The sequence below is a fragment of the Acipenser ruthenus genome, unplaced genomic scaffold, assembly GCF_902713425.1.
Source record: "Acipenser ruthenus unplaced genomic scaffold, fAciRut3.2 maternal haplotype, whole genome shotgun sequence".
Classification (NCBI taxonomy): domain Eukaryota; kingdom Metazoa; phylum Chordata; class Actinopteri; order Acipenseriformes; family Acipenseridae; genus Acipenser; species Acipenser ruthenus.
Window position 1 is genome coordinate 359081 of NW_026708843.1, and position 24292 is coordinate 383372.

At 43.8% G+C, this 24292-nt stretch overlaps 3 protein-coding genes across 3 annotated transcripts; 2 read left to right on the forward strand and 1 right to left on the reverse strand.

Annotated features, from left to right (window-relative positions):
• Window positions 1-1649: 1649 nt before the first annotated feature.
• LOC117410133 (coiled-coil domain-containing protein 86-like) lies at window positions 1650-5976 on the reverse strand. Its single transcript, XM_034913508.2, has 4 exons — window positions 5125-5976; window positions 4508-4637; window positions 3794-3868; window positions 1650-3053 (listed from the first exon to the last, which is right to left on the reverse strand). The coding sequence occupies exons 1-4, from the start codon at window positions 5817-5819 to the stop codon at window positions 2883-2885; spliced, it is 1071 nt and encodes a 356-aa protein (XP_034769399.2). The 5' UTR covers window positions 5820-5976; the 3' UTR covers window positions 1650-2882.
• Window positions 5977-7362: 1386 nt separating this feature from the next.
• LOC117966724 (claudin domain-containing protein 1-like) lies at window positions 7363-13331 on the forward strand. The gene is made up of 5 exons (XM_059021892.1): window positions 7363-7469; window positions 9575-9870; window positions 10766-10873; window positions 11673-11810; window positions 12663-13331. The coding sequence occupies exons 2-5, from the start codon at window positions 9582-9584 to the stop codon at window positions 12884-12886; spliced, it is 759 nt and encodes a 252-aa protein (XP_058877875.1). The 5' UTR covers window positions 7363-7469; window positions 9575-9581; the 3' UTR covers window positions 12887-13331.
• A 2247-nt stretch (window positions 13332-15578) lies between these two features.
• On the forward strand, window positions 15579-20022 carry LOC117410164 (zinc finger protein 239-like). The gene is made up of 2 exons (XM_034016613.3): window positions 15579-15697; window positions 18461-20022. The coding sequence occupies exon 2, from the start codon at window positions 18461-18463 to the stop codon at window positions 19256-19258; it is 798 nt and encodes a 265-aa protein (XP_033872504.3). The 5' UTR covers window positions 15579-15697; the 3' UTR covers window positions 19259-20022.
• Window positions 20023-24292: the final 4270 nt, after the last annotated feature.

The window sequence follows — 24292 nt, forward strand, 5'->3', positions numbered from 1 at the left end:
GTGCCTGTCTGAGTGTCTGTCTGTCTGAGTCTGTCTGTCTGCCTGTGTGTCTGAGGCTGGCTGTCTGTCTGTCTTTCTGAGTGTGTATGTTAGTCTGTCTCAGTCCGTCTGTCTGTTTGCCTGCCTCAGTGTGTGTGTTTATGTGTGTGTCTGTATGTATGAGTCTGCCTATCTGCCTAAGTCTGTGTGTCTGTCTGTATGAGTCTGCCTAAGTCTGTCTGTCTGCCTAAGTCTGTGTGTGTGTGTATGCGTGAGTCTGTCTCAGTCTCTGTGTGTGTGTGTGTGTGTGCGTGAGTCTGTCTCAGTCTGTGTGTGTGTGAGCGTGCGCGATCAAGATGGATGAAAAATCAGCTGACTTCTAAGAAATCGGTCGACGTGCTTTCACTTTCAACATCCTGCTGTCGTTACCACTGCTAGTGGAAAGTTCATTCAATCTTTATATATATATATATATATATATATATATATATATACACACACACACACACACACACACAACTATAAAATATACTTCCAATAACAACATGGCCAAAATACACATAAATAGGCTTTCTGTAATCAGATACATCTACCCAAGCATGTTTCTGTAATCAGATACATCTACCCAAGCATGTTTCTGTAATCAGATACATCTACCCAAGCATGTTTCTGTAATCAGATACATCTACCCAAGCATGTTTCTGTAATCAGATACATCTACCCAAGCATGTTTCTGTAATCAGATACATCTACCCAAGCATGTTTCTGTAATCAGATACATCTACCCAAGCATGTTTCTCACAACATCCTGCACCCCCTCCCTCTCCCCCTTTCATCATCTCCTCCCTCCCTCTCTCCCTCTCTCCTCCCACCCCTCTCCTCCCTCCATCTCCCCCCTCCTCAAACCTTCACACCAGCAAACTGTTTAACACAGAGACACAACCTCCTTCCTGCAGGAACACATTTATTTAGAAATAAGTAAACTGATTAGACCTCACATCTAGTAACTATCGTCTCCTGTAAGAGGTGTCCCAGAGAGTTCAATTTAGGAAGGACAAGATAGCGTTTGAAATTAGATGCACAGACCCTGTAGGATGTGAATCTTTTGATGTAAGGATTGTAGGAGGCTGTGTGGTCCAGTGGTTAAAGAAAAGGGCTTGTAACCAGGCGGTCCCCGGTTCAAATCCCACCTCAGACACTGACTCATTGTGTGACCCTGAGCAAGTCACTTCACCTCCTTGTGCTCCGTCTTTCTGGTGAGACGTAGTTGTAAGTGACTCTGCAGCTGATGCATAGTTCACACACCCTAGTCTCTGTCAGTCGCCTTGGATAAAGGCGTCTGATAAATAAACTAATAATAATTGTAAAAAAAAATCTGTGTTCTTTTGTGATTAGTTTTAAGGAAAAACATGAAACCACATTTAAACAGGAAAATGCTGTGTTTTTTGTATCACTCTGATGCATGCTTGGAGAGAGGATACCTGCAAACTGCTGTTATCTTCAATAAAACTACACTGATCCGGACTGGAAAACAAGAAGCCCGAGACTCCTCTTTCGCTGCTTCTTTCCTTGCGTTGATCACAACACATCCCAAATCGACAGAACAGGGAGTTCCAGCCAGCCCACAGTCCCGTTACATTTCAGAAATGCAAACAAATCAAAAAAGAAAATGCTGTTGTTTTTTTATTTATTTCACAGGTAAGGGAACACGTACAGATCTGACCGAGTCACTGAGTCCCGTTTCAGACGGACACGCGGCTGTAAGGCGGGCTTCGGTACGGATCGGTCAGGTCTCTGCGGGACGTTCTTCTGAATAGAACGCGTGACAGAGAATCGAGTTTCACATCCCCTCTCGTCCCAGCTGCAGGAGATGACGTCTCTCACCTTTCAGTTGGACGGACTAATCAATAGAAAGTTGCTATCGTAATGTAGGATGGGTTAGTTGGTGCGATGAAAGGCTTCACCTGTCCTCGTCTGTGTCTGTGGTTAAGAATATAATGAGAGAGACATCCTACACACAAACAGTGTCTCTGAGAGAGAGAGAGAGAGAGAGAGAGAGAGAGAGAGAGAGAGAGAGACAGACAGAGAGAGAGGGAGGGAGGGAGGGGGTATTGTTTAATTGAGGGAGGGGGGATTCTGTTTAATAGAGGGAGGGAGGGGGGATTCTGTTTAATAGAGGGAGGGAGGGGGGATTCTGTTTAATATAGAGGGGGGAAGGGGGTACTGTTTGATATAGAGGGGAAGGGAGGGATTCTGTTTACTGTATTAATATAGAGGGAGGAGGGATACTGTTAGTATTAAGAAAAATTATTTGTCTGTATATTTGAGTTGGTTATGCCATGTATGTGCTTTGGCAACACAATTCTTTTTATTGTCATGCCAATAAAGCCAATTTGAATTGAATTGAATTGAATTGAGAGAGAGAGAGACAGACAGAGAGAGAGAGAGAGAGAGAGAGAGAGACAGAAGAGAGAAGAAACAGAGAGAACAGAGAGAGAGAAGAAATAGAGAGAGAGAGAGAGAGAGAGAGAGAGAGAGAGAGAGAGAGAGAGGAGAGAAGAAACAGAGGAGAGAAAGAGAGAACAGAGAGAGAAAAAATAGAGAGAGAGAGACAGAAGAGAGAAGAAACAGAGAAGAGAGAAGAGAGAGAGAAGAAATAGAAAGAGAGAGAGAGACAGACACAGAGAGAAGACAGAAGAAACAGGAGAGAGAAAGAAAGAGAAAGAAGAAACAGAGAGAAGAAACAGAGAGAAAGAGAGAGAGGAAACAGAGAGAGAGAAACAGAGAGACACACAGACAGAGGGAACGAGAGAGTTGCCGGCCCAACTGAAAAAACAGCTCCCTGGAACGGAATGATTCCTCCGTCTCCTAGCAACACCCCGGGGGGTGGGGGGTGGGGGGGGTCACTCGGTGTGCTCGGGTGCACCAGTCTTAGCCTTCCCCGGAGCCCTGGGCCGGCCACTCTTGGGTTCCGCTTTGTTCTTGTTTTTCTGGAGGAGGAGGAGGGTGTCTCGTTTCTCAATCCGTCGCAGCTGCTTCCTCTTCATGCGTTTCATCTTGGCCGGGTTTCGGATCTAGAAGGGAAGGCACGAAAAAAGAACAACATGTTTGAAATGAAATCGCTCTCGTTCCCCCTCCCCTCTCCTCCCTGCGGCTTACCGATAACCTGGCTGTGCTCAAGCGATCGCAGGCAACTGCAAAATACTGAACGCACTGTTTACATGCCCTTAATAACTACAGAACATCCTGCTTCATCACAGATCAGACAAGCAGCTCTCTACACAGACAGACAGACAGACAGGCAGACAGACAGACAGACAGACAGACAGATGGATAGATCAGATAGATAAAGACTGACAGACAGACAGACAGACAGACAGGGAGGCAGACAGACAGACAGGGAGGCAGACAGACAAAGATAGATAGACAGACAGATAGATAGACAGATAGATCAGATAGATAAAGACTGACAGACAGGCAGACAGACAGACAGGCAGACAGACAAGATAGATAGACAGACAGACAGATGGATAGATAGACAGATAGATCAGATAGATAAAGACTGACAGATAAAGATAGACAGACAGGCAGCCAGGCAGACAGACAGACAGGCAGACAGACAGGCAGCCAGGCAGACAGGCAGACAGACAGGCAGGCAGACAAGATAGATAGATCACAGATAGATAGATAGATAAGACAGACAGATAAGATCAATAAGATAGATCAGATAGAGAGATAGACAGACAGATGGATAAGATAGATAGAGACACATATAGATATATAAATATGAAAACACAAATAAAATGATACTCACCACTTGCACAATTTCAGACTTTCTTTCGTTTTCCTCCTTTCTTTTGAGATTCTCCTCCCTTCGTTTTCTCTTGTCCTGGTAGAAAATTAATCACAGAGAGTGTTTCTATATACTGTAGATATCACACACACACACACACACAGTGTCTATATACTGTAGATATCACACACACACACACACACACACACACACACACACAGTGTCTATATACTGTAGATATCACACACACACACACACACACACACACACACACAGTGTCTATATACTGTAGATATCACACACACACACACACACACACACACACAGTGTCTATATACTGTAGATATCACACACACACACACACACACACACAGTGTCTATATACTGTAGATATCACACACACACACACACACACACACACACACACACACACAGTGTCTATATACTGTAGATATCACACACACACACACACACACACAGTGTCTATATACTGTAGATATCACACACACACACACACACACACACAGTGTCTATATACTGTAGATATCACACACACACACACACACACACACACACAGTGTCTATATACTGTAGATATCACACACACACACACACACACACAGTGTCTATATACTGTAGATATCACACACACACACACACACACACACACACACAGCGTCGGGTGATTTGAACCTCCTTTTCTTGAAGCGCTGGGAGCTGCCAGCCTCCTCTTACCTCTTTCTCTTTGGCTTTGTCTCCCTTCAGCTGATTGGCTAAATCCTTGGTGAGTTTCTTCTCCTTCTTGGCGTTCATTTTCTTCTCCCAGGAGGTTCGCAGAGGCTTATCGTTCACCATGTTCGAAAACCTGGCAAGCGACATCTGTGTTAATGTTTTAAACAAAACACAAAACAGATTCTCGATTTATAGCTATCTATCTATCTATCTATCAGATAGATAGAGAGAGGAGATAGAGAGCTATAGATAGACAGAGAGGGAGAGAGAGAGACAGGCAGAAGAAAGAGAGAGACAGGCAGAAGAAAGAGAGACAGACCGACAGAGGCAAAAACAGAGAGAGAGAGAGACAGACAGAGAGAGACAGAGAGACAGACACACAGAACGAACTACAGCTATGGCCAAAAGCATTGCATCAACCTACAGAAATCCGACTCCTATTCCACAGCAGTGTGATCCAGTCCAGGTTTTACTACCAGCTTGATCAGCCCCAGTGTGTCTAGCTAACAAGCTCAGGTGTGTCTTATTATTAAACTCCTAGTGAAACCAGGACTGGATCACACTGCTGTGCAATTATTATTATTATTATTTATTATTACTATTATTATAAATTGATTTACCTTTTTTTGTGACGCTCTTTCCAGATTCTTCCAGATTTGGGTTTCCCTAACGGAACCAACAGCCGGTTCGGTTCGGATCCAGTCGGGGGTTTACCGTCAGCGGTCCGCCCGTCCAACTTTATTCTCTTTGAAGAACCGCCGCTGACGTTCTCTTTGTCACTCGCCACGGATTTTCCGGGACCGTTAATATCACGCGTGTTTTTATCCACTGTCGGTTCGGGAGCCGGCTTAATCGCCTCGTTATTAATAATAACATTAGCATCGCTTGTCGGAGTCGCGTCTTTCGTCACGGATAAGTCATGAGGCTCCGTTTGCGGTTTTTTCACTTGAACCTCGATCCCATCGGTTTTTTGGTCCTCGGTAGATTCCGCCGTCTCCGCCCGAACCGGCTCGTTTAAATCCGACGCCACTTCGGTTTTATCATCCATAACATCGCGATCCGGATCCGCTCCGGCGTCGCTCCTAATCTCAAAAACGCGAACCGATTTTCGGCTGCGGGTTTTGGTAGCGGCGGTGGGAGTTCGCCCGGGTTCTGGTACCTCCGAGGCGGCTGGCAGCGTGATCTGGACCCGGCTGCGGCGGCCAGACCTGGTTCGGGTCGCTGTTGCCTCCGGGTCCAGCTCGACTCCAGTCGGCGGTTCCGAAATCTGAGGCGGGACCGGTTCGGGTTTGGTTCTTTGGCTGCGCCTCGACATTGCTGTGTGAATTATGGGATGCTTTTATTTTTAAAAAAATGAAGCGATGCTTGCGTGTGATTGAAAACTGCTGCAGAAATGCGCACACGTGTGAGAGAGGAGAGAGTTCTTCCTCGTTCGTAGATTACACGCGTCCGGGACCATAGATACAAACATCTTAAACTAGCACAGAACTCTGAAGTTGACTGCGCGTTTGCGCCACCTGTCGGCTGGAGTCCCCCCCCCCCATCCCCCCATCCCCCCATCCCCCCCCCCCCCCCCCCCATCCCCCCCCCCCAAAACATTTTTCCAAACGAGTCAAAGATCTTATTAAAAAAATAAATACATACAATAAAATAATAATACATTATTATAATAAAGAAAGAAAGAAAGAAAGAAAGAAAGAAAGAAAGAAAGAAAAATACAATTATAAATGTTTAACAATAAACGTATTTAGTTGTACAGATTTTTGTTTGTTTGTTTTTTATGTATAAAAAATCGATATTATTATTATTATTATTATTATTATTATTATTATTATTATTATTATTTATTTCTTAGCAGACGCCCTTATCCAGGGCGACTTACAATCGTAAGCAAAAACATTTCAAGTGTTACAATACAAGTAATACAATAAGAGCAAGAAATACAATAACTTTTGTTCAAGTGTGACAAACCGCAATTCAATAATACAGCAGATAATAGTGATAGTTACATCAGGATATGATTAAATAGTGATAGTTACATCAGGATGTGATTAAATAGTGATAGTTACATCAGGATGTGATTAAATAGTGATAGTTACATCAGGATGTGATTAAATACAAAGTACTACAGGTTAAACACTTGGCAGATTACAGTATTCTGAAGTACAGGATTAAATGCAGTAAAATAGGGGGCAGATAAGAGCAAGTAAAGTGCATTTAAGGAAGGGTGATAGTGTCCCAAGGGAAAGGAGTTCAGCTGGGCGAGGTGTTAGCGAGTCATAAACCAAATGAGCTTGAGTTTTGTCGGCTGGTCAGTCGATTTTGATTGGCTGTTGGACTGTGTGATTCGGTTCGTTCTCATGAATATGCATTTGACTTCTATTAATGTGATTGGCCAGCTCCGAGGCTCCTTGCATCAAAGTCAGGCTTTTTTATAGGCACAGCTGGCAAGTCCGCTTATAACAAGCGGAATTGGGCTTGTTTTCAGTGGGAGTCGCTTTAATTTTTTGAGAGTCGCTTTTTTTTTTTTTTTTCTAATAGTGATGTGATTTCAGTTAAAATGGCTGTAGGCGTGGTTTTGGTGATTGACGTGTCAATATATATACACGTCATTAGAACACTCCTCCACCCCACTCTGAAATGGGTTGGGCTTGTTAGACAGGTAGTATCGATCACGCACTATCTGAAATAAACCTTCATGCACTTCAAATTGAAAAACAAAAAAAAAGGATGAAATGCTTTTTTTTAAATTTTAATTTGCGGGCCTCGGGTGCCTTGGAGTAAGTCTCTATAGTAGGAAACCCCATTGCTGTTGACAGAGACTACAAAAACACGTCACTGTAGAACTACAACTCCTCCCAGAGACCCGTGCGACCTGCTTCCTGTGTCTCACGTCATGAGACGTCTTTGGAAGCAAGCGGAAGAGGGCGTGGAGGGATTTTGATCCGAAAGCGAAAACAAAAGAGTAAATATAATCTTTTAAAATAAATATTGTCGCTTCAGTTCAATATATATATATATTATTTTTAAATAAGAGCCGTTGACTTTCTGTACCATAAATAATCTTGTTTTTCTTTTTTTTTTAAATCGACGCCCGACTGCTGAGCGAATTAGATTAAAAATCACAATAAGACTCTTTATTAAAATATATTTTTGACGTGTCGGTATTATTTCAATCACTACGGCGATAAGATAAAACACACCAAAATACAATAAAGTAACCGTTAACTTAGATAAACGAGTCTCGGGTGAATTTGCATCAACATGTAAACTAATAATAATAATAATAATAATAATAATAATAATAATAATAATGTTGGTCTTAAATTAAAACCACGGCACATTCAAAACAAAACTAAGAAAAAAGGTTGAGAACAAAACGTGCCTTTCCAAAAGCAGCCAAAATAAATAAATATATAAATAAACTCGCTAATTTCATCGTGACCGTCTTTTGATATAGTACTGAAAGCTGCTGAATAATGAAAGTGACTTTAACAGATTGCTTTGTAGTTTTCCGGTTCGGAAAAAAAAATAAAAAAAATCGAAAAATTATAACCTTCGGTGGTGCTAATTTGCATAATCTCCTGGTGACGTCACGATTTATTAATATTCGATCGACAGTCCCTGTGATCTTCCAGGTAATCCATATAAACGGAATATAACATTCAGACGCAGTTTAAAAATACGTCATACAGATCAGTAATGTTTTTTCAGCATTTAAATGCAAAACACAAATACACGTTGCTTGTGTACACGTCACAGATGCGGCATGCGATGTGCAACACAGCGGGCTGGCATTGCCTGCCGCCGATTTTAATAACTGCAAGATTACTTAAGAGCTTTATTTCCAAGCAGGTTGAGTCACAGTGAAATCTGACAACTTTTTAACACTTCTGCTTATAAAAATAACGACAATACAAATAATAATGTCAGCTCCCCTTGGAAGGTTTATAACAAGCTTCTGACAGACCTTCGAACCTTTTGAACACAGCCCTTTAATTGGTTAAGTATGTCTTTAGTGGTTACGAATTTAATTTGGCAGACCCCTGCTTTATCCCAGGCGACTCGCACAGGAGTCACAGCACAGGGTTACAATGCAAGCTTCATATTTAAACACAGTGCGGTTTACAGACAGTGCTGATAATAATAACACTGCTAGAATACAATATGAACCAGGAGGCAACAAGTTAGGATCACAGCGAGTTCAATCTACAGTGACAGATTAGCAGTGCAATAGTGCAAGGATAGCGCATCAGCTGAGGATCCAGTGACGAGGTGCTGAGGTCAGGAGAGTCCAGTGCAGACCAGGAGGGGGCGATCCAGAGTCTAAACAGGGTTTCCATGGAGACACCCTCGCCATTATACCATCAGGGCTGGGAATCGGACTCCTATTGCACAGCAGCGTCACCCAGTCCAGGTTTTACTACCAGCTTGATCAGCCCCCAGTGTGTCTAGCTAACAAGCTCAGGAGTGTCTTATTATTAAACTCCTAGTGAAACCAGGACTGGATCACACTGCTGTGCAGCGGGAGTCTGATTCCCAGCCTTGCAAATAATAATAATAATAATAATAATAATAATAATAATAATTTATGTTCCACACACAGAGAGAGAGACACACACACACACACAGACTGACACACACACACAGACAGACACACAGACAGACACACACACACACACACACACACACAGACAGACAGACTGACACAGACAGACAAACAGACAGACATACAGACAGACAGACTGACACTCACACAGACAGACAGACACACACACAGACAGACAGACTGACACTCACACAGACAGACAGACACACACACAGACAGACAGACTGACACTCACACAGACAGACAGACACACACACAGACAGACAGACTGACACTCACACAGACAGACAGACACACACACAGACACACAGTTTAAACAGGGGGGTCTTGAAGAGGCGGAGAGGTCCTGAGATTAGGCTGTCTTGGAGAGGGGGGCTGCTCCAGAGATCTGTCTGTCATCTCAAGATTTATACAGACTTGGCTCTTCCTTCCTTTCCCTTTTCTCCCCCCGGTGCCTCCAGTTCGGCCATGGATAACCGCTTCGCCACGGCCCTGGTGATCGCCTCGGTCCTCAGCCTTCTCTCCGCGGTGTACCTGTCCGCGGCCATCGGCACGGACTCCTGGTACGAGTACCACAGCCTGCCACCAGGGGCCGACAACAGCACGACGGACTTCGGCCAGATGAAGGAGGACTTTCTGGGGGGCGAGTTCGACGAGAAGGCCTACAGCGACACGCTCTTCAAGCTGAACGGCACGCTGGGACTGTGGAAGAGGTGCATAGTGGTTTCCAGTGACCTGTACTGGTATCGCTCCCCAGGTCAGTGCAAAGAAAATTCAGAGGCCGACGTTTCCGCTAGAAGTCTTTCTCAGTGTCTTCAGTGTAAATTTAATGATTCCACTAGAAGTCTTTCTCAGCGTCTTCAGTGTAAATTCAGTGACAAACGTTTCCACTAGAAGTCTTTCTCAGGGTCTTCAGTGTAAATTCAATGGCAAACGTTTCCACTAGAAGTCTTTCTCGGAGCCTTCAGTGTAAATTCAGTGACAAACGTTTCCACTAGAAGTCTTTCTCAGCATCTTCAGTGTAAATTCAATGATTCCACTAGAAGTCTTTCTCAGCGTCTTCAGTGTAAATTCAGTGACAAACGTTTCCACTAGAAGTCTTTCTCAGGGTCTTCAGTGTAAATTCAATGGCAAACGTTTCCACTAGAAGTCTTTCTCAGCGTCTTCAGTGTAAATTCAATGATTCCACTAGAAGTCTTTCTCAGCGTCTTCAGTGTAAATTCAGTGACAAACGTTTCCACTCGAAGTCTTTCTCAGGGTCTTCAGCGTAAATTCAATGGCAAACGTTTCCACTAGAAGTCTTTCTCAGGGTCTTCAGTGTAAATTCAATGGCAAACGTTTCCACTAGAAGTCTTTCTCAGCGTCTTCAGTGTAAATTCAATGGCAAACGTTTCCACTAGAAGTCTCTCTCAGCGTCTTCAGTGTAAATTCAATGACAAACGTTTCCACTAGAAGTCTTTCTCAGGGTCTTCAGTGTAAATTCAATGGCTAACGTTTCCACTAGAAGTCTTTCTCAGCGTCTTCAGTGTAAATTCAATGGCAAACGTTTCCACTAGAAGTCTTTCTCAGGGTCTTCAGTGTAAATTCAGTGGCCGACGTTTCCTGTAGTCTTTCTCGGTGTAATCGTTTGTTGGACTTCGTTCTCGTTTCAGATCCGAAGATGGTGACTCAGTGTGTGAGCTTCTCTCTCCAGAACCAGTTCGCCCCTAAATACCAGGAACCGGGAAACCACAACAGCGGAGAGGATCTGACCAGAACCTGTGAGTCAAGTGCGATCGTGTCATTTTGTGATTTGATTGCAGTTACAGTGTTACATTATGATTGAAATGGAAAGGGACGGACCAGGGCAGTCGGAATGACCATAAAACGAATCCATTCCAGTTCAATCGCACCTCTCTCTCCAAGCTGAAGCATTCTCAGGTGTGTTTTTTTTTTTAACATTGAGCGAAAGTTAATTCCTTCTCGTTTGGGGGGATGAAAACAAACATGTTCTCCATTAGGTTTCTGTATTTGTAGCAGCCACTGACTCCCTGTGTGTGTGTGTGACCCTGAGCAAGTCACTGAACCTCCTTGTGCTCCGTCCTTCAGGATGAGACGTCAAACAAACGAGCTCCTATTGGAAGTTTGGAAGTGACTCTGCAGCAGCCACTGACTCCCTGTGTGTGTGTGACCCTGAGCAAGACACTGAACCTCCTTGTGCTCCGTCCTTCAGGATGAGACGTCAAACAAACGAGCTCCTATTGGAAGTGACTCTGCAGCAGCCACTGACTCCCTGTGTGTGTGTGTGACCCTGAGCAAGTCACTGAACCTCCTTGTGCTCCGTCCTTCAGGATGAGACGTCAAACAAACGAGCTCCTATTGGAAGTGACTCTGCAGCAGCCACTGACTCCCTGTGTGTGTGTGTGACCCTGAGCAAGTCACTGAACCTCCTTGTGCTCCGTCTCTCGGGCGTGGGTCAACGAGTCATCGTGTGTTAACAGAGGCTTGCATCGCGTTTCTGGGGGTCTGTCTGTCTGTCAGTCCGTCCCTTGACCCCCCTTGTCCTGTGCGTTTTCACAGATCTGTGGCGATGTCAGTTCCTCCTCCCGTTCGTCAGTCTGGGGCTCATGTTTTTCGGGGCGCTCATCGCTATGTGTGCCTGTGCCTGTCGCAGCATGTACCCCACCATGGGGACTGGGGTACTACACCTCCTGGCAGGTAAGAGTCCTAGAACTGGGGTGCCCCCCCACAGAAAAGATATCAATGTAATCTAACACGATCACCAGCAGTTTCATTGTCTGTGCCACCTAGCTCCCCCCCCAGACTGGAACCCAGGCCTTCAGAGGAAGGTGAAAAGGCAGAAACGAGAGGCTGTCTGTCTGTCTGTCTGTCTGTCTGTCTGTCTGCTTTTGTTTCGCTTCAAATTAGCTTAAAAAAAGCACGATACCATTTTAGTTATTAAAAATAAGTCAATATCTGCTAGGCTCACCCTATGACCCCATTATTATTATTATTATTATTATTATTATTATTATTATTATTATTATTATTATTATTATTATTATTAATTCAAGAACGCTAGAATTTAATAGAATAGAAATTTTCAAGTAACGAAATATTGAATTGACCAAGAAACACAATATAAATTTAACTGGCACTCAACCACTGCAATTGAAAACCACTGACTGTCTGTCTGTTTGTTTGTTTGTTGAGTCAATTATTATTATTATTATTATTATTATTATTATTATTATTATTATTATTATTAATTTCTTAGCAGACGCCCTTATCCAGGGCGACTTATAATTGTTACAAGATATCACATTATTTTTACATACAATTCCCCATTTACACAGTTGGGTTTTTACTGGAGCAATCTAGGTAAAGTACCTTGCTCAAGGGTACAGCAGCAGTGTCCCCCACCTGGGATTGAACCCACAACCCTCCGGTCAAGAGTCCAGAGCCCTAACCGCTACTCCACACTGCTGCACGCTGGGGGGGGGTGTGTGTGACAGACCGGGCTGCCTCACTCACAGTGTTTTTTGTGTGTGTGATTTTTAACCCCCGCAGGGCTCTGCACGCTGGGGGCGATCGGGTGCTTCGTGGCCGGGGTGCAGCTGCTGCACAGCCGCTTGGAGCTGCCGGACGGGGGTCCGCGGGGGGAGTACGGCTGGTCCTTCTGGCTGGCCGCGGTGTCCGCACCCCTGCAGTTCATGGCGGCCTCGCTGTTCATCTGGGCGTCCCGTTCCAGCAGGAAGGAGTACTCACGCCTGCAGGCCTACAGGGTCGCCTGAGAGACACCTGGAAACCGGAACGTCTCTAGAACCCCGGAACCCCCCCCTCGTCCGTCCGTCCGTCCGGTTCGTACTTCAGTCTAGCAGTTAGTGTGATGCTGGAGGCGTTCGGCTCTGGTAGGGAGAGAGGATTGAATTTGCTCTCCGAAGCGAGTCGCTGTGATTGAAGTGTGAACCGGCTTTTTAGAATTAGGGCAATACCACAGAAGAGCCGAGAATCACTGTATGTAAAAAAAAAATAAATACAAATGTCATGTATCGTGAACCGTCCATAACTAGAAACCTACCTAGAGCCACTGTTGAATCACGTAACTTTATTGAAAACAAACAGTACCACTCTGTATAAAAAGGATTGTCTATCCGGAGCAGTCTAGAACAGGAATCCTAGGGTCAATTTAGAACTACAGAACTTTATTACAATTAAAAAAAAACAAAAATAAAACAAGTACCACTCTATATAAAATGACCATGTGTCCAGAACAGTCTAGAACAGGAAACCCAGGTCTAATCTAGAACCACAGAACATTATTATTACACATGGGGGGAAAATAAACTAGTACCACTCTATAAAAATGGTGTCCAGAACAGTCTAGAGCACAAAACTTATGACTGATCTAGAACCCTAGACTTTAAATACACTTAGATATTAGTATAGTTCCACTCTAGAACCCAGAACAAGAACCATGAAACCTAGAACCCGTGAGGTTTAAAAAACCAAGGGGTGGGGACTAGAACCATTCTAGAACCTGAAAGCCTAGAACCACTTTGTAAACATTTCTTGAACCTAGAACCTACTTTATTAACCATGATCATGACAGGAGAAATTGCTCAGTTCTGTCATCAGTACCTCTGAAATTTTTTGAAGTGACGCTAATTATACTCTGAAGTTGCATATTGTTTTAAAATATATACGTGTGTGTGTTTAGTTTTTTTTTTTTGTATAAGTTGTATTGTCGCAAAAATATATTTTAACAGGAAGTCATTTATCAAGGGAACTTCAAGCTGTTTGATTTTATTATATATTTCTTGCTGTTTAGTATCACGTACTTGAAAGAGAAGAGGTTTAAATGAAGGCTATTTTATTTTATTTTATTTTTGGGGGGGTGAGGGACGTGACCACTTCTGATCAGTTTTGGATGGTTCGTTATCTTATGATTCTAATTATGATTCATGTGTTTAACCTGCTTTGCGTTTCTCTAAGGTAGAAATTGAATCACATCTTAATTAAATTGTCACCAAGTGAATCCTAACATCCAGACAGCGGTCCACGTTCCATTCAAGTCATGTGACAATTTAAAACTTCTATACATTTATATTGAACCACTAAGAGAAAGGGGGCTCCCTCCAGTCCAGGGCAGGCTTGAGGCACGGAGACTGAACTGCTCCCTCCCTCCCTCCCTCCCTCACCCTCCCCTAAGAGAAAGGGGGCTCCCTCCAGTCCAGGGCAGGCTTGAGGCACGGAGACTGAACTGCTCCCTCCCTCCCTCCCTCCCTCACCCTCCCCTAAGAGAAAGGGGGCTCCCTCCAGTCCAGGGCAGGCTTGAGGCACGGAGACTGAACTGCTCCCTCCCTCCCTCACCCCACTAAGAGAAAGGGGGCTCCCTCCAGTCCAGGGCAGGCTTGAGGCACGGAGACTGAACTGCTCCCTCCCTCCCTCACCCCACTAAGAGAAAGGGGGCTCCCTCCAGTCCAGGGCAGGCTTGAGGCACGGAGACTGAACTGCTCCCTCCCTCCCTCACCCCACTAAGAGAAAGGGGGCTCCCTTCAGTCCAGGGCAGGCTTGAGGCACGGAGACTGAACTGCTCCCTCCCTCCCTCACCCCACTAAGAGAAAGGGGGCTCCCTTCAGTCCAGTCCAGGCTTGTTCCTTTACCAATTCCTCACTAAATTTAAATTCAGTAATACTGTAATTAAATGTACCATGGTGGTTATAAATCTTATTTTAATGTGTAACTTTGTTTTTATTTTGTTCTTTTAATAAAATTATATTTAACTTATTTTTCGGGTTTGTTTTTGTGAAGTGTCATTTCTGTTTGCTATGTTTAAAATATGCGGATAACCTTTTTTTTTATTTTTCACCTGTTTGTTTTCATTTCTAATAAAACTACAATGTAAAACGCATGCCACGGTGTTTATCTCCCCTCCAACTCAAAACTCCCCCCTGCTGGTTGAGGGAGTGTAGTGCAGGCGGTCGTACCCACACATACGTCACACTAAACACAAGAAAGTTTCCAAACGAGAGGCGGACCCATTCCGCCCATCTTGCTCGTTTGGTGGTTAGTAGCTTATTGATCCCAGAATCTCATCAAGCAGCTTCTTGAAGGATCCCAGGGTGTCAGCTTCAACAACATTACTGGGGAGTTGGTTCCAGACCCTCACAATTCTCTGTGTTAAAAGAAGTGCCTCCTATTTTCTGTTCTGAATGCCCCTTTATCTAATCTCCGCTTGTGACCCCTGGTCCTTGTTTCTTTTTTCAGGTCCCCTGGGTCGACATTGTCAATACCTTTTAGGATTCTGAATGCTTGAATCAGTTATTTGGAATAACAGATTCTGTGAAAATGCGGGTCTAATTCTTATCAAACTTGGTATACATATTATTTATTCTGCCTGAACACCCGTCTGTTTTTATGTCACAATTAAAATATAAGGTTTATAAACCGAAAGATGTGAAAGAGTAACGTGACGATTCGCTTAAGAACTACAACTCCCAGAGGCATTGCGGCACGGCTAGTTTGCGCCTCGAAGTCCCAGAGGCCTTTGCCGACAACCGGAAACGCGAGAGAGAAAGAGGGGAAGAGGGGGAGGAAATAAGGTAAAAACAAATGCATGCGGTATTATAACAATGATTTTTTAAAAAAAAAATGTGAATAACAATCGTTTTTTTTTTTTTTTTTTTAAACTGTTTTTAATCTTCGACGTGTTTGACTCACACGAGACTGAGTTTCCTGTCTCGTGTGTTTCTGTTTTTGTTGCTGCCGATTAAATAATAATAAAAAAAACTCACTTTTTTTTTCACTTTCTAAGTTTTATTAGTTTGTTTGTTTGTTTTTGGTATTTATATTTCAAAAGCGTGTAACTGTCGGGATTAAAATATACCCTGGATTTTTTTTTGTCAACCACAAACGCACGAAACCTGTGTTAACCTATATAATTTGAGCCTTGACACCGTTTAACGTTAGAGCCAGTCATTTATTTTCATATAAAAAATTGCACAATTTTATAAAAATGTTTTTTTTTTTTTGTGCGTTTCTTTTTTATGGAACAAAATCTATTGCCTCTGTTAACACGTGTTTGATGCGCAACTGTGATCGCTGCACGTTGACTTTTGTGTACTGATCCGACTCCCTTGTAAAAGTTTACCAGAGAGGTCTGGTAAAGCATAGGGAAGCATTGTAAAGCACAGAGAGGTGTGGTAAAGCATAGGGAAGCATTGTAAAGCACAGAGAGGTCTGGTAAAGCATAGGGAAGCATTGTAAAGCACAGAGAGGTCTGGTAAAGCATAGGGAAGCATTGTAAAGCACAGAGAGGTCTGGTAAAGCATAGGGAAGCATTGTAAAGCACAGAGAGGTCTGGTAAAGCATAGGGAAGCATTGTAAAGCACAGAGAGGTCTGGTAAAGCATAGGGAAGCATTGTAAAGCACAGAGAGGTCTGGTAAAGCACAGGGAAGCATTGTAAAGCACAGAGAGGTCTGGTAAAGCATAGGGAAGCATTGTAAAGCACAGAGAGGTCTGGTAAAGCATAGGGAAGCATTGTAAAGCACAGAGAGGTCTGGTAAAGCACAGGGAAGCATTGTAAAGCACAGAGAGGTCTGGTAAAGCATAGGGAAGCATTGTAAAGCACAGAGAGGTCTGGTAAAGCATAGGGAAGCATTGTAAAGCACAGACAGGTCTGGTAAAGCACAGGGAAGCATTGTAAAGCACAGAGAGGTGTGGTAAAGCATAGGGAAGCATTGTAAAGCACAGAGAGGTCTGGTAAAGCATAGGGAAGCATTGTAAAGCACAGAGAGGTCTGGTAAAGCATAGGGAAGCATTGTAAAGCACAGAGAGGTCTGGTAAAGCATAGGGAAGCATTGTAAAGCACAGAGAGGTCTGGTAAAGCATAGGGAAGCATTGTAAAGCACAGAGAGGTCTGGTAAAGCACAGGGAAGCATTGTAAAGCACAGAGAGGTGTGGTAAAGCATAGGGAAGCATTGTAAAGCACAGAGAGGTCTGGTAAAGCATAGGGAAGCATTGTAAAGCACAGAGAAGTCTGGTAAAGCATAGGGAAGCATTGTAAAGCACTGAGAGGTCTGGTAAAGCATAGGGAAGCATTGTAAAGCACAGAGAGGTCTGGTAAAGCATAGGGAAGCATTGTAAAGCACAGAGAGGTCTGGTAAAGCATAGGGAAGCATTGTAAAGCACAGAGAGGTCTGGTAAAGCATAGGGAAGCATTGTAAAGCACAGAGAGGTCTGGTAAAGCATAGGGAAGCATTGTAAAGCACAGAGAGGTCTGGTAAAGCATAGGGAAGCAGTTACAATGTAATTCCAGTCCAGTCTAGTCTAGTGATATTAAACTGCAGTTACAATGTAATTCCAGTCCAGTCCAGTCTAGTGATATTAAACTGCAGTTACAATGTAATTCCAGTCCAGTCTAGTGATATTAAACTGCAGTTACAATGTAATTCCAGTCCAGTCTAGTGATATTAAACTGCAGTTACAATGTAATTCCAGTCCAGTCCAGTCTAGTGATATTAAACTGCAGTTACAATGTAATTCCAGTCCAGTCCAGTCTAGTGATATTAAACTGCAGTTACAATGTAATTCCAGTCCAGTCCAGTCTAGTGATATTAAACTGCAGTTACAATGTAATTCCAGTCCAGTCTAGTCTAGTGATATTAAACTGCAGTTACAATGTAATTCCAGTCCAGTCTAGTCTAGTGATATTAAACTGCAGTTACAATGTAATTCCAGTCCAGTCCAGTCTAGTGATATTAAACTGCAGTTACAATGTAATTCCAGTCCAGTCCAGTCTAGTGATATTAAACTGCAGTTACAATGTAATTCCAGTCCAGTCTAGTGATATTAAACTGCAGTTACAATGTAATTCCAGTCCAGTCTAGTCTAGTGATATTAAACTGCAGTTACAATGTAATTCCAGTCCAGTCTAGTGATATTAAACTGCAGTTACAATGTAATTCCAGTCCAGTCTAGTGATATTAAACTGCAGTTACAATGTAATTCCAGTCCAGTCTAGTGATATTAAACTGCAGTTACAATGTAATTCCAGTCCAGTCTAGTGATATTAAACTGCAGTTACAATGTAATTCCAGTCCAGTCTAGTCTAGTGATATTAAACTGCAGTTACAATGTAATTCCAGTCCAGTCTAGTGATATTAAACTGCAGTTACAATGTAATTCCAGTCCAGTCTAGTGATATTAAACTGCAGTTACAATGTAATTCCATTTCAGTCAGAAAGTATAATGATCCTTCAATACACAATGAATTGTTACACCCCTATAAATACATTAAAAAAAAGTCTGTTCTAATCCTATCACTAAATCGACATCTCCTCTCTCTCTTCTCCTCTTTGTAAAGATGGAGTTGGTCTCGATCAAAGAGGAGGCTTCCGAACCAGAACCCGCGTCCGTGAAAGTGGGAGACTCGGAGGAGATCGAGGTCACGGTAAGCGAAAAAGAGTCCCACCTCTCTGCCGCGGCCTCCCACCGCTGCCCCGAATGCGGACGGACCTTCGCTCACTCCGGGCACCTCAAAACCCACCGGCGCGTCCACACGGGAGAGAAACCCTATCGCTGCAGCGAGTGCGGGAAGATATTCACCCAGCTGGGGAACCTCAAAGAACACTGGAGAATCCACACTGGGGAGACCCCTTACCAGTGCCCGGACTGCGAGAAGAGCTTTGCTCACTATGGGAGCCTGCGAACCCACCGGCGCGTCCACACGGGAGAGAAACCGTACCCCTGCGGGGCGTGCGAGAAGAGCTTCGGACAGCTGGAGCACCTCCGGAACCACCTCCGCGTCCACACAGGAGAGAAACCGTTCCACTGCTCCGACTGCGGGAAGAGTTTCAGCCAGGGGGAGCACCTGAAGAAGCACCGACGCACTCACACGGGGGAGAAGCCGTTCCAGTGTGGGGCGTGCGGGCAGAGCTTCAGCCAGCTGGAGAATCTGAGGAAGCATCAGCCCACCCACACCGGGGAGAAGCCTCATCAGTGTGAGAGGTGCGGGAAGTGTTTCACCAGAGCCGGGACCCTGAGCCAGCACCGGAGACTTCACACAGGAGAGAAGCCGTATCGCTGCGGCCGCTGCGGGGGAGGGTTCACCTTCTCCAGCCAGCTCAAAGCTCACCACTGCCAGCCGGAAACTGCCACCTAGTAGAGGCAAAATGTGTTATGGTGGACCAGCGGTTAGAGACAGGGTCTTGTTACCAGGAGGTTCAAATCACCCGGCTCAGCCACTGACTCCTTCTGTGTGTGTGTGTGACCCTGAGCAAGTCACTGAACCTCCTTGTGCTCCGTCCTTCGGATGAGACGTCAAACAAACGAGCTCCTATTGGAAGTGACTCTGCACCTTACAGAATGGACTCACTCAGCTTCATAGATTCCAATGAAAGCTGCTGAATAATGTTCCCTTGTTAACATATTGAATTCCACCCCCTCTATATAGAATGAACTCCCTCAGCTTCATAGAGTCCAATGAAAGCTGCTGAATAATGTTCCCTTGTTAACATATTGAATTCCACCCCCTCTATATAGAATGAACTCCCTCAGCTTCATAGAGTCCAATGAAAGCTGCTGAATAATGTTCCCTTGTTAACATATTGAATTCCACCCCCTCTATATAGAATGAACTCCCTCAGCTTCACAGAGTCCAATGAAAGCTGCTGAATAATGTTCCCTTGTTAACATATTGAATTCCACCCCCTCTATATAGAATGAACTCCCTCAGCTTCACAGAGTCCAATGAAAGCTGCTGAATAATGTTCCCTTGTTAACATATTGAATTCCACACCCTGGGCTTTGTATAGTTTTCCATCTAAATGAACAAATGTTCCGAAATCTAACATGAAAGTCTACTGTAGACTCTTGCGATATTATTACACGATGTTAAATAAAATATCTGAATGATGTGCATATAGTTTCTTTTTATTTATTTTCCTATTATGATGCCTCGGTGATGATAAACTGCAGCTGTACGTTCTGTTTGTCGTGTCGCTCTCAGAACAGAATGACAGAATAGTGGTTTCACTTCCCATGAAGAGCGATGTCACTGACAGGTCAAGCAAACCACATCTTTCTCAAGAAGCTTGTGGTTTTGTCAAAGCCAGACCGCAGACTCTAGGACTTTGAAGAGAACGTCTATCTGTCAGAATTGCCATTGAAAATCAATTAGGGTATAGTCAGCACACTGTGGTCCCGTTCTACCAGCCTCACCCCATTGTAGCTGCCCTATACTTGTGCTACCATTGCCCCTCAGTGTAATACAGAACCATTATTGCATTGCCATTGAAGATCAATTAGGGTATAGTTAGCACACCGTGGTCCCGTTCTACCAGCTTTCCCATTGTGCTTCCATTGCATTAAGGCCTGGGTTCAACCCCATTGCTGTCTCCATTAGACTGTAGCACTGCGTAACCCCACTCCACTTGCAGCATGTTTGTAGAGTCAAAGATGTGTGTGTGTGTCTTTCATCGCTAGCTCAGCCACACCACAGTTAGTGAGGTGTGGGTTTTGCACGTGTCCTATGTGCAGCTCCTGGGGGTCATTAATCTCACCACACACACACGTAGCAAGCAGAGGCTTCTGTATTTGTACGTGCAGACTTACACTGTAGAAACACACACACACACACACACACACACACACACAGCAAGCAGAGGCTTGTGTATTTGTACGTGCAGACTTACACTGTAGAAACACACACGCACACACACAGCAAGCAGAGGCTTGTGTATTTGTACGTGCAGACTTACACTGTAGAAACACACACGCACACACACAGCAAGCAGAGGCTTCTGTATTTGTACGTGCAGACTTACACTGTAGAAACGCGCGCGCACGCACACTGTTTTATTCTGAAGCCCACTGGAAATCACTGAACCACAGGTAGCTTATATTTCTTGCTCTGCTACTGCCTGCTGTAAAAGCACCAGACCCCTGTGCTGTTCTGCAGAGCTGTGAGGGTCTATAAAGACTGCAGTGCTTGTGCTTAACCCAACGCTTGTCATTTGGAGTGAAAGACTGAGTAGCTTCATTCCACTTGTCAGGTAAGTGCATTTCAAGTTCCTTATAACGATTCTGCAGTATCCCCACTGGTTATACTACACATTTACCAGAGTTTACCACAGTTTGTTTTTTTAACATGCTTTACCAGACCTCTCTGTGCTTTACAATGCTTCCCTATGCTTTACCAGACCTCTCTGTGCTTTACAATGCTTCCCTATGCTTTACCACACCTCTCTGTGCTTTACAATGCTTCCCTATGCTCTACCAGACCTCTCTGTGCTTTACAATGCTTCCCTATGCTTTACCAGACCTCTCTGTGCTTTACAATGCTTCCCTATGCTTTACCAGACCTCTCTGTGCTTTACAATGCTTCCCTATGCTTTACCATACCTCTCTGTGCTTTACAATGCTTCCCTATGCTGTACCACACCTCTCTGTGCTTTACAATGCTTCCCTATGCTTTACCAGACCTCTCCGTGCTTTACAATGCTTCCCTATGCTTTACCACACCTCTCTGTGCTTTACAATGCTTCCCTATGCTTTACCAGACCTCTCTGTGCTTTACAATGCTTCCCTATGCTTTACCAGACCTCTCTGTGCTTTACAATGCTTCCCTATGCTTTACCAGACCTCTCTGTGCTTTACAATGCTTCCCTATGCTTTACCACACCTCTCTGTGCTTTACAATGCTTCCCTATGCTTTACCACACCTCTCTGTGCTTTACAATGCTTCCCTATGCTTTACCAGACCTCTCTGTGCTTTACAATGCTTCCCTATGCTTTACCAGACCTCTCCGTGCTTTACAATGCTTCCCTATGCTTTACCAGACCTCTCTGTGCTTTACAATGCTTCCCTATGCTTTACCACACCTCTCTGTGCTTTACAATGCTTCCCTGTGCTTTACCACACCTCTCTGTGCTTTACAATGCTTCCCTATGCTTTACCAGACCTCTCTGTGCTTTACAATGCTTCCCTGTGCTTTACCAGACCTCTCTGTGCTTTACAATGCTTCCCTATGCTTTACCACACCTCTCTGTGCTTTACAATGCTTCCCTATGCTTTACCACACCTCTCTGTGCTTTACAATGCTTCCCTATGCTTTACCACACCTCTCTGTGCTTTACAATGCTTCCCTATGCTTTACCACACCTCTCTGTGCTTTACAATGCTTCCCTATGCTTTACCAGACCTCTCTGTGCTTTACAATGCTTCCCTATGCTTTACCACACCTCTCTGTGCTTTACAATGCTTCCCTATGCTTTACCACACCTCTCTGTGCTTTACAATGCTTCCCTATGCTTTACCAGACCTCTCTGTGCTTTACAATGCTTCCCTATGCTTTACCACACCTCTCTGTGCTTTACAATGCTTCCCTATGCTTTACCAGACCTCTCTGTGCTTTACAATGCTTCCCTATGCTTTACCAGACCTCTCTGTGCTTTACAATGCTTCTCTGTGCTTTACCAGACCTCTCTGTGCTTTACAATGCTTCCCTATGCTTTACCAGACCTCTCTGTGTTTTACAATGCTTCCCTATGCTTTACCAGACCTCTCTGTGCTTTACAATGCTTCTCTGTGCTTTACCAGACCTCTCTGTGCTTTACAATGCTTCTCTGTGCTTTACCAGACCTCTCTGTGCTTTACAATGCTTCCCTATGCTTTACCAGACCTCTCTGTGCTTTACAATGCTTCTCTGTGCTTTACCAGACCTCTCTGTGCTTTACAATGCTTCCCTATGCTTTACCACACCTCTCTTTCCCAGAGCTATTTCTCTTAGACCAGGTGAGCTATGAATAATATTAAAGGGATTATTGATCTATTTATCATCAGCATTTTAATGTTTAGGACGTGTGATCTATTTATAACATCAGCATCCTCTTTGTCCTTATTTTTTGGAATGTTAAGGGCTTGAGATCTACCTTTGCAAGAGATGTCAGATCATATGTACGCAGCATCACATTGTGCTGGGCGCTGTATAAATACACCATCGCTAGATGATTTTACCGTCGGACTCCGGTCCTCTTTGGACGCAGACAGCAGGATCAATTCACCACACAGACTCGGGTGAGTGAAACGGAGTAGTACGAAGAGCTCAGAGACAAACTGCAAATGAAGGGATAAGCGACCTGTTTTTAAGAATTTAATATCAAAACTAATTTCCGTTATTGAAAAAAAAAAAAATAGGATGTAGTCAATTGAGAAATGGATTTTAAAAATGTAGAAATGGATTATATATATAAAGCTTTTTCATAGGAATCCGGTGCTGACGTCACAAGGCATCACTGTGCCTGTCTGTAACCTGTGCCGTTGTCCCTCGAATGAGACGAGAACGAAATTCACCAAGTTTAGAAATCAGGGTTTCAGAAACCCTCTCTCACTGGCTGCGATGGCTTTTTGTCTACTTTATTGTTTTCAGCTCTTTTATCAAAATGAAGAGAATCCCTGATGATGTTTTCACTTTCCAATTTGAAAACTTGCAACTAGCCACGGGCAGACACGACACGTGGCTGTGCCAGATTCGGAGCGTGAACGGGGGTGAGGCTGATTTACAGGTGTTCAAAAACGAAGACTCTGGACACGCAGAGGAAATCTGTCTGCGAGAAAACGAAGCTGCAATTAAAAAAGCTGATCGATCTGAAATAACCTGGTACCTGTCCTGGAGCTCCTGCGGAACATGCGCGTCTCAAATAATTGAATTTGTGGAGAAGCACCCCAATGTGAAGCTGAATATCTTCGTTTCCCGGCTGTATTACTGTGAAGAACCTGACAATCTGGCATCAAAAACACCTGAAAAACAAACTGAAATTAAACAAAAAATTAAACTTTGCAGAGAGGGCTTAGGCAATCTTAAACAGCATGAAAGAATTGACTTAAAAGTGATGACCTTAAACCGTGAGTTATTATTATTATTATTATTATTATTATTATTATTATTATTATTATTATTATTAGACAATCCGTTTTGTTTTCTGCTTTGGGGATGTGTGAGAAGACTCACACACAAACAACCTGAAGTCTCGTTTTCAGAGTATAAGGTGTGCCAGTCGCTTTGATTGCTGTGACTGTATAGATACAGAGAGTTTACTGGTTCATAGGGACTGATTTGTGTCTTGTGTTCCTTTATTCAGATTTCCAGGACTGTTTTGATCGATTTGTTGAATTTAAACCCTGGGGAAAGCTTGA

Excerpts from the sequence above, each read along its gene's own strand:
- LOC117410133 (XM_034913508.2), bottom strand. The coding sequence starts at position 5,819 with ATGTCGAGGCGCAGCCAAAGAACCAAACCCGAACCGGTCCCGCCTCAG. Across the intron at positions 4,638-5,124 it reads AAAGAGCGTCACAAAAAAAG|GTTTTCGAACATGGTGAACG; the intron begins GTAAATCAATTT and ends GTCGCTTGCCAG. Across the intron at positions 3,869-4,507 it reads ACAAAGCCAAAGAGAAAGAG|GACAAGAGAAAACGAAGGGA; the intron begins GTAAGAGGAGGC and ends ATTTTCTACCAG.
- LOC117966724 (XM_059021892.1), top strand. The coding sequence starts at position 9,582 with ATGGATAACCGCTTCGCCACGGCCCTGGTGATCGCCTCGGTCCTCAGC. Across the intron at positions 9,871-10,765 it reads GTACTGGTATCGCTCCCCAG|ATCCGAAGATGGTGACTCAG; the intron begins GTCAGTGCAAAG and ends TTCTCGTTTCAG. Across the intron at positions 11,811-12,662 it reads GGTACTACACCTCCTGGCAG|GGCTCTGCACGCTGGGGGCG; the intron begins GTAAGAGTCCTA and ends TAACCCCCGCAG.
- LOC117410164 (XM_034016613.3), top strand. The coding sequence starts at position 18,461 with ATGGAGTTGGTCTCGATCAAAGAGGAGGCTTCCGAACCAGAACCCGCG.